Source organism: Phalaenopsis equestris, unplaced genomic scaffold (genome assembly GCF_001263595.1).
Source record: "Phalaenopsis equestris unplaced genomic scaffold, ASM126359v1 Scaffold232974, whole genome shotgun sequence".
In the NCBI taxonomy this organism is placed as follows: domain Eukaryota; kingdom Viridiplantae; phylum Streptophyta; class Magnoliopsida; order Asparagales; family Orchidaceae; genus Phalaenopsis; species Phalaenopsis equestris.
Genome location: NW_018250931.1, coordinates 188063 through 201598, shown reverse-complemented (window position 1 = coordinate 201598; position 13536 = coordinate 188063). Strand labels below are relative to the sequence as shown.

Here is a 13536-nt window from a genome sequence, read left to right as displayed (position 1 = left end):
TTGTGATTTTAATTGGTCATTTGTGATTTTAATATGTGTTTTACATTTGTGATGGTCGGATGGGAAGGCAGCGCTCACGATAGTCATGTTTTTAAAGTTGCAACAAGACGTCGAACTCATTACTTTCCAAACCCCCTCCTGGTACATTGTTATAGCAAATATATCAGATATTCTTGAGTCGTTACTAAAATATGTATTTCGTGCAGGTAAGTATTATCTAGTTGACGTCGGATGTCCTTTACAAATGGGTTAACTAAAGCCTTATGCCGACACGAAGTACCACATTTCGGACTTCGAGAGGTCAAGCGGGGTTGCACGTGGTAGAAAGGAAATTTTTAACAAGCGACACTCCTCTTTACGTTGTGTCATTGAGAGGTCATTTGGGGTATGGAAGAAGAAGTAGGTGATATTACGTGACATGTCAACCTACCCATTTTCGAAGCAAGCAAAAATAGTCGTGGCAACAATGACTCTGCATAACTACATACGACGACATCATTCACGCTCTGATGAGGATTTTGCATCTGTAGATGAAAACTTGCATCATATTCCACAAGAAGCATTTGAATTCCATGTCGGTCGTCCCATACCCCAAGATGAATCAGAACATCCTTACAGGCGCGAAGGTGAAGGTGCAAGGGAAATGGTGACATTGCGAGACCAGATAGCGGACGAAATTGTGCGATCATGACACTACTTCTCGTGGGTGAAGTTGTTGTATAGCGAAGTTCAAAGTTAATTTTTTGAAATAGCAATTTTTTGGACTTTGACGAAGTTCAAAGTCAGTTTTTCAAAAAAGCAATTTTTTGTACTTTGGCGAAGTTGAAAGTCAGTTTTTGTTAACCTTTTTTGCACAGTTGTTGAATCTTTTGTATACTGATGCATATTGATGAAAGAGCAGGATTTAAACTTGAGACTTGCAATTTTGTTATGTTTTAAGTAGAAATTTGATTTTTGCTTTCAAAACTTGTCTTTACTTCATTTTATTTTCCTATAACTATTTCTGTTTGGATTATGAAGTTTATACCGTGCCCAAAATTTGGATTCTGAAGTTTTTTATTCTTATTCTGCTATTGTTTGGATTCTGAAGCTAGTGGGGAAAATGGTTTGTTCTTCATAAAGTTCTACGTAGTTCTGCTTTTCCATGTGTCCCATAAAGTGGTTTGCAGAGGCGCCCCATAAGCAATGCTTTTATATTCATCGTTTGAAGGATAGTGGGGATGATGATACTAAGCTGAGTTACTGAAGTGAATGAATACTGTTTGTTAGACGAAGAATGTTTGAACTATGGTGAAAAAATAAGCAGGAATATATCATAATCACTACATTTTCTTAGAAAGAACTTGAAGGTTTATGCCATTGTATTTTCCAAATTTATACTATGCCATTTTTTTCCCTTATCTGTTGTCTTATTGGAACCAATACAGAGATAATTTGCAACTTCTGAGGCAGCGCTACTATTATGCTGAAGTAATAGTTTGCAACTTTCTGTTGCTGAAGTAATTGCTTAAAGAGTTTTATCCTGGCAATTGATGGTTTATGAAGTAATTGCTGAACCTGCTTGATTCTGAACTTAAACATCAAACTTTAGGTGTAAGATATGTAAATACATAGAAACTGCATGGTATGTTTGTAAATTTCCCAATAACTTGCTGTTGCTTCATGTTAGCTGTTTGTAAATTTCCCAACCTAAACTGTGTTGAACAGCAAGAAAATGGAGGTGGCTGTAAAAATACCTCCAGATTTTAAAAACTTTAGTGAAGGTGGCTGTAAAAATTAGACGTTGTCTCACTTTCCAAGTGAACTATAACAGCAAGCTTCTATTTTTATTTGATCTCTGCCTTAGTGGCACCTCTTTCTATGAGAAATTCGGTATTTTCTCTTGGTTTTCACACCCTAATGATATTAAAGTTTTTGAAATGGATATTCACAACAGATAGTCTTTACCTACCACATATAATATTTTGGAAAGATTGTACTCATCTCATCCTCAACACCGCACTAGGCGGGAGGGAGCAAATCTACGTTTGGTGGAGTAAGAACTTCTCTCATAAATTTGCTTATTCTTTTATTTATGAAGAGCAAGAGCGTCCTGAAACAGGTTGGAGCAAACATAGCTTGAAAACAAAGGACAATCTTTTATAGAGAGAGATTCATGTTAACTTGCAATGTGTTCTTTGTCAAACTTATCATAAAACACATCCATATTTATTCTTTGAATGCTCCTTCCTCCATTATTTGCTTAAAACTTGCATCCCTAATGACCCTGGTTGTGCCTCCAAATTTTCACTTAAAGCCCTGACAATAACTTTGTGGTTTGTCATGAAAACCTTATATAATATCATGATAGTTTTAAGAAAAATTAATACTAACATCAGAATGTAAATTTCAATGGCCAAAAAAGGAAATCTGAACTATTACCCTTTTTTATAAAATTTACAAAATTAGTCTCTCCAAGAATTGGTCTCTAATAAAAATCTGAGTTTGATTTGCATATAAATTAGCAGCATATTTGCATAACAAATTATTAAAAAAAAGAGCATTTACATACATACGACCCAATTCCTATGCATTTACATATCTAAACACCTAAATTTTGCTTTTCACATTTATGCCACCCAAATCTTTCATATCACATCAAAAATATCATGATTTTGACTTTTTAAAAGTCAGATACATATTTTCATGCACGAGTAAGACAACATATATATAAAAATTCAAGTTTAGGTGTAAGATTTGCAAACATATACAAAAAAGCAATAAAAAAAACCAATTTCATTATTCAATAAACTTATACAAGCATTCTCTGAAAATATACAATTGAAGAAGCACCAATTAGCACATAATGGTTGGAAAGAATTGCAGGATTTCAAGAACATCAAAACTCAAACTGATGTTCTAAAACAAAAGATTAACTTTGCCATAAGACAAAAAAGGCAATAAAATGAATCCTTAAAGGGAAATTCCTACTAGCATTAACAAGTTGTACTTCAAATGATAAGAATAATGCCTTGATTTAAATGGTTTCCTAAGATGGTGAGATATGATAATGTTATTGTATGAACTCTAATTGCTCTATATCTGAATGGAAGAAAATTTAAATCAATTATGTGCAGGCCTTTTCTTCATTCTATGATGGTAAAATTATATCCTATGGAAGGATATGCTTACGGTTATAATAATTGCAGGACAATGAACTCGAGGTATTCAAGGAAGTCAAGACAAGTGATGTGCCGATGTGGACGATGTGGGCTACCTTCATTGCTACTCACGTCACGACAGACACATAGCTACGGGCGGCAATTCTACAGGTGTCCGCTGTGGGGATAAGGACCGGAAGACTGCAAATTCTTCAGGTGGGCCGACGGTGCAATTGTTTCTACGATATTCCAATTCGACACAGCTGCTAAGAGTTCGATAGTACCACAACGGGAGACCACCTCATGTGGTTCGAGTTCTTCCGTTTCTACGATATCGCAGTCGGACAGTTTTGCTCAGGGTTCTGGAGTGTCAGATGCAGGTGGCATGTGTCGTGATATGCTGCTACATTATAAAGTTAACATTATCATATTTTTACTTGTCATTTTAACATGTTATTTTTTCTTTTTTATGGGCTCTTATTATACTTTGTAGCAGTATGTGCTGGTGCATTTGACTTTTGTATCTGTAACATATTCGTTTGATGTGATCGGATATGTTTTAGTTATATAAATATAAATTAACTTTTTTGTATTTTCTTGTCTGAACATTTTTCTTTATTTTTGTTGAGAAAATAACAAATTCTGTTGCACAGATTATTTATTTAATTAAAAAAAATTTGCAAATAAGCTGTTTACAAAACGCACTAATCAAACAGCTAAACGGCTTATTCAGAACAGGGGCAGAATAATCAATTTTTCAGAATCAGTTGTTTTCCATAAGCGCAAACCAAACAGTCAGACAGCTTATCTGGATCAGCTGTTCATCAGCAGATTATCAAGATAAGTTGCTTATCAGCAAAAGCTGGATAAGCTGCAGCTACCCCAAACATACCCTTAATTTCATTTCAAACTTCATTTTGGTATGATTTGTTCAAATGATTCTGCTACTGCTCCATTTATAAATATCAGGCCTTGTACTGTTTTGCGTAGTAATTAAAATCAATTCAAGTTCCTCCTAAACCAGTCCTTCTCTCTCTCTCTACTGAATTATGTTATATGCTATACCAAAGAGCTCTAAATGAAAGGAAATCAAGCCCCACCGGCAACTTCCAACACTTGGAACTCCTTGAGGATGTGGTGGACATCAAGGGGAAGCTCGTGTCTTGCTTGAACAGATTTTAAGCATAAAGAACAAAACTTATTTGCTCCACACAACCTTTCTATATCCAAGGGGATGGCTAAAATGAAATTTTGGTTTTCCTCAGGTCCACCCTACAATTGGAACATGAGTCCCCTTAATATAAAAACTGTTATATAATTAAAATAACCATGCACCAAAAGTGCAGATGTGACATTCAAGGAACCTGCAGTTAACGTTGCTTAATCATGGGGGGATGCTCCATGAAAATCAAAAATGAAGTAAATCAGTCACTCCCAATTGAACAATCAGCTTTAATACCACTACATGGGGGGTGAAACATGGGGACCAAATTAAGCCCAACATACAAAGAAATGGAATAGTATCAATTAAAACCGTTAAACTACTCGATAAAACTATACCTGAGAACCCAACACCTTATCTCATGACTACCATACGACCACTCAACGCATTCGTAGGTATGAGAATGGTAGACTCTGATAGAGTGTTATTCACAATATTCATAAAAATAATGAGTTTTCCTTCCTCAATCCTTCCATGGAAAATGTGTGATATGATTCAAAAAAACCACAAAAAAAATAGTTAAACTGGTAATATTTCACCCACTAACTAAAAGCAAGCACACAGCTTACGCTAGAGAAGTATGTAAGGCTATCAATCTAGAGAAAAATAAAATAAAATAAAAAGGTATAACAAAGGATTTCTGAAAAGAAAATTGGCAAACTAGCATCAAAGTTCAACAACAAAATTATGAGGCAAAAAATAAAAAAATAAAAAACCAAATTTCATTACGGGAAGGAAAAACTATTAGTGGAAGAGAGATGAGACGAGTCGAGGGAAGCCCTCCGGCCGAGGCGCAGCGGGTGTGAGGCTCCGTAGAGCTCCATGGAGCGGCCTCCTAAAGATCCACAAAGGCTAGGGGGGACAAGCGATGGGTGGGAGAGAAAACCCATGCAAAACCGCGAAGGGGGGAATTACGCAGAAGCACATTCCGAGGTAGTAGGGCTGAGAGTACTCTATCCTGAGCTCGCTGTCTTCCCGCTTCCTCCGGCTGTGAGAGAGGAGGAGATTGCGATAAGTCTCGAGGAGAGCAGATGCACGAGTGAGCAACGATGAGTATCGAAAAGCCGAATGAAACTTTAAATGCCGACTCGGGCTTTGAGGCCGGTTTTGGGTCGAGTCGGTCACATCCGGTCTGAGTCGGGTCGCGTCAGCTCAGATGGTTCTGATCGACACTCAGACAGTAAATTTAAGCGGGCTAATCAAAGGTAAAAACTTTCTGGACGTAGCTCGGGGCGGTTATTGTGGCTGTTATGTAGGGGTTATTGAAATGGAATCGCGGAGTTTATGGGGGGGGGGGGGGGGGGGTTTTAGAGTGGGGTGGGTGGGGTTATTTGGGTGTTATTGTGGGGTTATTGTCGTGGTTTATTGAAGTGAAACTCCGAAAGTTATAGGGGGTTATTGCAGAGAGTTATTGGAGTAGAACTGCGGAAGTTATTTGGGGGTTATTGAGAAATTATTGTGATGTTATTAGAATCAATGCCCCAATAACCCCCTAATAATATTTGCGGTTCTATTCCAATAACCACTACGGTTCCACTCTAATACCCTATGTGGTTATACTTTAATATTTTTTTAAGTGGACACCATATATCACACATGGCGGCATATTACTAGAGTCCGCGCGCAAAGCTGCTTTCGGACTCCGGATGAAAAATTTTCTCCAATCAAAGCCCGACTCAAGGGTGTCGCGGTGTGGGTGGGAGGTTGAAAAAACCTTATGGATTTAGTAAATTAATCAAATGCCCTAATTTATTCCTTAATTTTGAGCAAATTTGAGTGAGCAAGTATAGTGAATGTGGAGAATGATTCAACTTGATGAAATTTTTTGGTTGTGTCCGATAATGAACTAATCGGACTAGGATGAGTTGGTTCACACCTAATTGAGAAGAAATCAATCAACCAATTAAGAATATTTTTCTAGCTGACAAATTTATAAAAAAAGAGGTGGGGAATTTTAAATAATCTTTTAACAAAAGGATAATTTTAATATATATATGTGTGTGTGTGTGTGTGTGTGTGTGTGTGTGTGTGTGTGTAAAGGAGCTACTCCATGGGCTACTTGCTTCTCGCCCTTTTTTTTTTAATTTCTTTTGAGTTATATAATTATTTGGAGCTCTAACACAATGACTTCATTGTAATATTAAAGTAGTTTTATTAATTATATGATGTATTTTATATAAATTTAAATATATGAAATGTCATAATGAATCAATTTTATTTAATGTTTTACATTAAATTGGTGAAACATAAACAAAATTCTTTTAAAAAATATTTTTTTTTCTAAGTTGCCTACATGTTGGGTGGGCTACCCTATTCGCCAAGTTTTTTTTTTATTTCAATTTTTTAACTAATTTATATGATTATTAAGAACTTAAAAAAATTTAAATTTTATAATTAAGAAATTTTATTAAATGATTTTCTTAAAATTAATTTATAATTTTTTTAAGATATATTTTTTATTTTGTACGCTTCACTGGAAAAGCAAAATTAAGTGATTTTGGGTTTGAAGTGTTTTAAAGCAATGCTGAGATCTGAGGGTTTTCTCTTTTTTTCCAATCTATTGGGAAAACCCCTAGGGTTTGCTTCAAAGATCATCATATTGTGTTCTCTTATGTCTTAGGAGCTCGGCCCTTTTACCTTCTATGAATTTGTATTCCATTTATAGATGGAAACATACTTCTCGTAAATCTTTTCAACTTTCCTCATAATCTATCTTCTTCTCTGAAAATTTATTATACTCAAGATGTTGCATTATGTATATTTATCGTGGTAGAATACTAATAGGAATAATCAAATCCATATTGTTCAAAGGAATAGGAGTATGCCTCCCATTTTGTTCTAGTATCTGACTTTAACGTTCATTTTGTTTTATATGTGTCGCCTGATATTAATATCCCTGATGATATCTCTTCTATAAGTCTTGAAATTGATGATAAATGTGGTGAAATTAATATCCTTGTTAATAGTTCTTCAGAAGTATGCACCACGATAACAAAAAACAGAGCGCAAACTTCATCTAGACGGACCTGATTTGCGTTATGGGTTTCCACTAGTTATCATCACAAATAATAAGACAGCTCGCAACAAAGTTGTAAAAGACTTCTATCAAAATCAGAGGATCAACTTAAAGTTCTCATATGTGCATTATCCTAAGACTAATGGAAAAGTCGAAGACGACAAAAAAAATATCTTAAAATTGTTAAGGAAGACATCAAAGAAGCACAGTGGAATTGGGTCGAGATCCTTTCTTCTATTTTATGGGAAACATTTGAAGAAGAAAACATGGTCAAGTTGCAAAAGCCAACGATGAGGGGATGACACTTGTGCTCGAATTTGTAGAGGAAAAACAGGATAACTCATCTCTTCGATAAAAAGAAATAATGATGAGAACGACTCGGTACTACAACAGGCGTGCTTGAGAGAATATTTTTGCCCTCGAAAACCTTGTATTAAAGCTGGCCAGTCCAACCGACCAGACATGATCTGGCTTGTTCATTATCAACCAACAAGTTTCCCCTTGAGCGTACAACCGAAGGCCTACACAAGAAAAGACGCCCCTCGGACATGGAGCGGAGATGACTTGAAAAAATTATTTTTTCGAAAGAATTCTTTGTAGCACCATGAGTAAAAAGCAAAGGCGTTTTCATTGCAAATCTTGTACATTTATTCATTACAAAAAGAAATTATTAAAGACATATCACGACTAACTATGTGCACAATCTCATGTTTGAGCAACACTCAGGAAACTCAAGGTGTTCACCCAAAAAATTGTCAATATCTAGCTAACACTCAGGGAATTCAAACTAGAGTCGTGAACCGACAATGACGCATGATATCCAATCAGTAAAATGTAACAAAAAATCGATAATGACGCAAGACATCTGATCAATAAAACCCAACTTTAAATAGCCAACAACGATGATTAACATTTGATGGACATCTTCTCAGGAATCGACCATCAACGCTCGAGCATTAAGAAAAATATGTCCCCTAACTCGATATAGGTCAAGTTCTGGATGTGGTTTCCTACTCATTAGCGAAAAGATCTAGGGTGAGTAGAGCGCACCCGACCGATCAACTGATACATATGAAATATAAGACTTGACTTGGGCAGTAGCGCGTCAAAATTAATTAAAGACACTCTCTAGAGGTCGAACCGTCACTAAGTAAAAAATACAATAAAGGTAAATGTATAAGACAAAGGTAAAAACCGATTAAAAATTCGTTTCATTTCATGAATAAAAGATTTACTAAAATTTCCTTTGAAGTTTTCTATGATTTACAAACAAATAAAGAAAAAAAATCCTAAGTATAGATGAATCAAAGCTGAGTTAAGCATTAGAGGATCCCTCGTCATCCTCAGTGCTCACATCCTCTAACTCGTCCTTCTCCTCTTCTTCAGCCAAAGAGCAAGAGAGGAGTTTAGCAATCTCTTCTAAGTCTGACCACTAAGGATCGATAAGATTCACTTACACAGACTGATTGATCGCCTGTTGTGTCTCGAGCTAGAGGTGCTTAGTCTATAAAAAAAATCTCTTTTGTCTTCATTGTTGCCATCTTGCCCTTCGAAGTTTTATTCTCCTCTTAGGTGACTGACTACAACTTCGACTTACTATGCACCTCCGTCTTCGCTTCCTCCGGCCGCCACTTAGCCATATTTGCCCGTCTCTTGGCGGTCTTTGCCAGCTTTTCAACAACCTTTGCTCGTTCCTCCACGAGCTTTGCCATCTTTTAAGCTTTATATGATCTCTACTCTAACGCCAAGAGGAGTGTAGATCGGAAGTGCAAGGCCTTGAATGTCATTAGCAGATATTGATCGACAAACTGACATAGGCTTAGGTGATTGTCCTCATGGAGATGCTCCTCAGAGTTGCGAGACCGGAGGTATATAAGGCTACGGTCGGAGAGTCCGAGTACAAGCTCCTTTTCATATTGGTGAAAGTAAACCACTCATCTTTGCTCGTGTATACCTTTGTCGCCTCCCTCTGCATAGAGGACCAAAAGCGAGAGGAACTCTTTTGTTTTTTTTCTCAGAAGGGAGATGCAAGGTACTCGAGTTGATCCTAGGAGCCTTTACCTTCGACGACGGATTTCTTCCTCACGAGTGGCAGGTTTAGGTTGTGGCTTGGGCTCAAAAGGAGCCACCAGAGAAGGTTGACTAGTTTCTCCTCTTTCTGACAACATAATAAAACTTATAACAACAGACCAAGAGGTCGTTGACCCTGCTTCCAGCCTCTCTTCTGAAGCCTCATCCTTAGCTTCACTTTCTTCTGAAAAGCTTGATTTCGTTTAGCATCCTGGCATTGTGTTTTGGAAGGACCTATACCTACCAAAGAACTCTTAGGTCTCTCTCAATGAGAAACAACTCTCTAGTAGAGACTCTCTAAATCATAACTGAAGACTGAAAGACGGAAAATATAAAGTCCACATCTTCTTCTGTGTACTCTCAGACATGGGCCACTACTTGCGCCTTGTCCACTCTCACTACAGTCTCTGAGTGGACAAACTTTGCCCTCAGTTTTTTCTGGGCAACTCGAATGGCAACCTACTCCCCTCGTTCGGCCTCCTTAACATTAGAGGCAGCCTAGAGGGCAACAATCATCTAACTGGATTTCTCTAGCTGAAGCACCATGCTGATAATCAACAGAACGATGAATTGTTGAACCGACAATTGTCTCCTACAAATTGTGCCCTCCTCATCGTCAGATTCTTTTTCTTCTTGTAAACACACACCCTATTGAGACGATCTAGATTCCTCAGCCCAGGAGAGGTGAGCCGATGAGAAAGCATAGTTTTCAATCCTTCATCTTGTTTTCTAAACCAAGCAACAAGTATTTGTTGATCGAACTAAATTGCACATAATCATCTAGATCAACCTAAAATGAAAATATATAAGCTAAGAAGTTGTATCACCAAAGAGCTTCGATCCGACGACAGTGAACGATGTAAGTCATTATACCGACAATAGAGTTAGGCTTAATATATGCCAAGATAACTCGATAATGATTGAAAATCGCTCGCAATTCGTAGCAGAAGGGTAACCTTGCCAAACTTGAGCTGGTCTCGGTAGAAGATGAGGTCGTCCCAAACCTGTCAGTCACTTGTGCACTCCCCCCAACGGTTTGAAGCTCTATTGTGAGGTCGAAGATATAAAAGTCATATAAACGAGCCACCTCTCTTGATAACAGAATCGATCTATCGGTCCCTGCGACCGATTCAAAGATTTGAGGAAAGTATTTTAGAGCCATCCATAAGAAAGAAAAGGTATCATAAAATCAAGAAAAGGTTAAGTGAAAGAAAGTTAGAGACCACAATGTCTGAGGGAAGGGAACGAGCCTTTGGGTGGGGAAAGCAGAAGTCTCCAAGGGGGTCAAGGGTTAGTAGAGCTACTTCCTTCCTCTCATTTCAGTCAAGCCGGTATATACCTCCTCTCCTTTCAGCTGAGCAAGTTTCTCCAAATTGGAAGTAGAACAGTTAAGACCTGCAGATATGATACCTATATTTCATCCCAAACAAGCTTATGAGTTCGCATCAAACTTGGAAAATAAAAATTGAATGCCCTTCAATATTAGCAAAAAAAAAATTTATGCAAACATTGTAAGGATTAAGGACTAAAGACTGCATTACAGGACCTAAGAAAAAGGAATATGATCTACACAACCCTCAGCCACGGAAGGTAAAGGATTAGAAAGGGTATTGCTCCTAATAACTCCTGTTTTACTGGAGATAAAAGACCAACCAGCTGTATTTATCTATTCAATTGATTAATTCCAATTTAACCAATGTTAAAACATTTCAATTCATAACCAAATGGATGGTACAATAGAGCATTGCTGCTGCAAGCCCATAAGCACTAAGCTAGGGCAGTTCCATTATTTGGCTTTAAAGAAGAGAAAATATCCAATATATCCACATGGTTACGAACACAGCCTGGAGATTTCGAAAGTATATCATGCGCAACTTCGTGTCTCCCTGCTTCCAGTAAAGCTCTGAAAAGACGAAGAAAAACTGCAACGGATGGGAATTGTTTAACAGTCATTGCCTTCAAAAAACCCATAGCATCAGAAACAGAGCCCGACTTGGACATATGAACCATAAATGGTTCCACAAATGGTGGAAATCCTTGTCCTTTCATCAACTCAAGGAGACTCATGGCTTCTTTCAAAGAACCCTGATTTACCAACTTTTCAATAAGAAGCTTATAAGTGCTATGTTGTGGTCGATATTTCTTCTTCATGACCATCTCTTTAAGAATCCTGAAAGCATCCATATTTCGATTCTTCTTAAAAAGCCCGCTGACCAATACTTCAAATGCACTGCCATCATCATGGCCACAACCATTGGTTTCAACCATTTCATGAAAATAAGAAACTGCCTTGTCGAGCTCACCAGCTAGAGCATGGTTCTGAACCAAAAATGCCCAGGCCTTCAGATTTGGAAAAAGGCCTAAATTTTCCAGGCTCCTCACATGTTCACAAGCCGCGTCAAGTTTTCCGGCTCCACACAAGCCTACAACTACCTGGTTATGTATTGAGCTATCTGCTACAAACCCCCCTTCCTCCATGGCCTTCAAGACGTTGCCACACTCTCCCAGTCTGCCAACACTCTTAAGTGATTTCAGTGCACCTACAAAAGTTGATGCATTTATGGTATTTCCAGACTTTATAAAAATGGTAACAATCCTTGTTATCAAAGTCATGTCCAGATCTTTGCTGACAACAATCTTTTTTAAAAGGTGCAAGAAATCACCAGCTGGTGGCTTTCCAGGACCAGCCATGGCGAACTCATACAAATCTATAGCTGCAGCAACCATTTTCCTCTTTTGGAACCTATCTAAAACTGTAAAATATACATCATGCTCCAATTTATATCCAGCGTTTCTCATCTTATGAAGAACGTCCCAGAATTCCTTGATGCAATCTTCTCGACCGAAAACCTTAGCAAATGCATTGTAAACAGTACCATCTATTTTAAAATACTGTATGTCTCTGACCCATTCCAAAAAAATCAGAGCTTTTTGTGGATTGGAGCCTACGCTTTCCAGTACAGAAACAATCAACTCAGAGGACAAAGAAATGTCTAAATGCAGTAATTTCTTCTGTATTTCTTCTGAATCTGCTTTTTCGTTGAGTATCCTGCAAATCTTTGGGCACATTCTCGCAACTATATGTTGATCAGTATTTTGGAGATACACTTCTTTCAAATGTGTTCCAAAATCATCTCCCTTCCCATCATTTACAAGACTTTCATGGATCTTCAAATATGTATCCTTGGAGATCCCAAAGCCTTTCTTTTTCATGGTCTCAACGAAGTCCCAGAACTCCCCTGACTCCCCATTGATCCCTACAATTCTGAGCATCATATTGTAAGATTTTGACCTCAAAATCTGGCTATCTCTATCGGATACCCAATCGAAGAACCTCCGAGCCGTTTCCAAATTCCCTTCGAGGTTCTGAAGTGCCAAATATACGGTCTCCCGATCCAGATAAACATTGCGGGATTCAAACTCGGCCTGGATCTCATGGGAATCGATGCGCTTAGAAAAGATATCTGCCACAAAAGCGAGATCGCGATCCTCGCGCTCGATAGCAGCCTCCGACGAGAAATAACGCCGTTCAAGGTTTCTAGCCACACGAATGGTGACTAGAGGTTGAACGAATATAGAGATTTGTTGTTCCCATGGCCTCACCTGGGATAAACCAGTCCTTGAGAGCTGTGTAGAGATCCGCGGGTAGAGCGATTTCCAAGCGCTTTTCATCATTCGAAGCCGTGGCGGCGGTGAGATAGAGAGGCTGAAAAGAACCGAAGAGCAGTTCGGGTTATGATCAGACGACTGCGTAGAAGAATGGAGAGCAGGGACAATATGAGGACGTTGGGTTTAGTGGGTTAGGGTTTGGAGACAGCTCCTCCGGAAGAAGACAACCGATGGGCACAAACTTCACTTAAATCATGTAAATTGGAAATTGCGGCATTTACATACATACCACTTTTAAACAGGAAAATTTTGAGTACCTAAGAGATATCAGGCTTATACAGAGCCTACAGAGCCATAGTATCAGCGTTATATCTTCTATAACCTACATGTAGCATATACTTATCTTCTATTAAGTTTCACGGTTCTACTTTCATATATTTATATGTTACAGTTAGATTATGAGGAGATTACAGAGAATA

At 38.0% G+C, this 13536-nt stretch overlaps 2 protein-coding genes across 2 annotated transcripts in view; both read right to left on the bottom strand.

Moving 5' to 3' along the window:
• LOC110038495 (ribonuclease E/G-like protein, chloroplastic) overlaps window positions 1–5412 on the bottom strand; it is a 112152-nt gene extending 106740 nt beyond the window's left edge. Inside the window, exon 1 of the mRNA XM_020743359.1 lies at window positions 5092–5412. Within this exon, the coding sequence (XP_020599018.1) occupies window positions 5092–5252 (161 nt within the window). The 5' untranslated portion in view covers window positions 5253–5412. The remainder of the gene's footprint in view (window positions 1–5091) is intronic.
• A 5588-nt stretch (window positions 5413–11000) lies between these two features.
• LOC110038506 (pentatricopeptide repeat-containing protein At5g15980, mitochondrial-like) lies at window positions 11001–13239 on the bottom strand. The gene has a single exon (XM_020743371.1). It carries the CDS (start codon window positions 13121–13123, stop codon window positions 11216–11218), a length of 1908 nt encoding a protein of 635 aa, XP_020599030.1. The 5' UTR covers window positions 13124–13239; the 3' UTR covers window positions 11001–11215.
• Window positions 13240–13536: the final 297 nt, after the last annotated feature.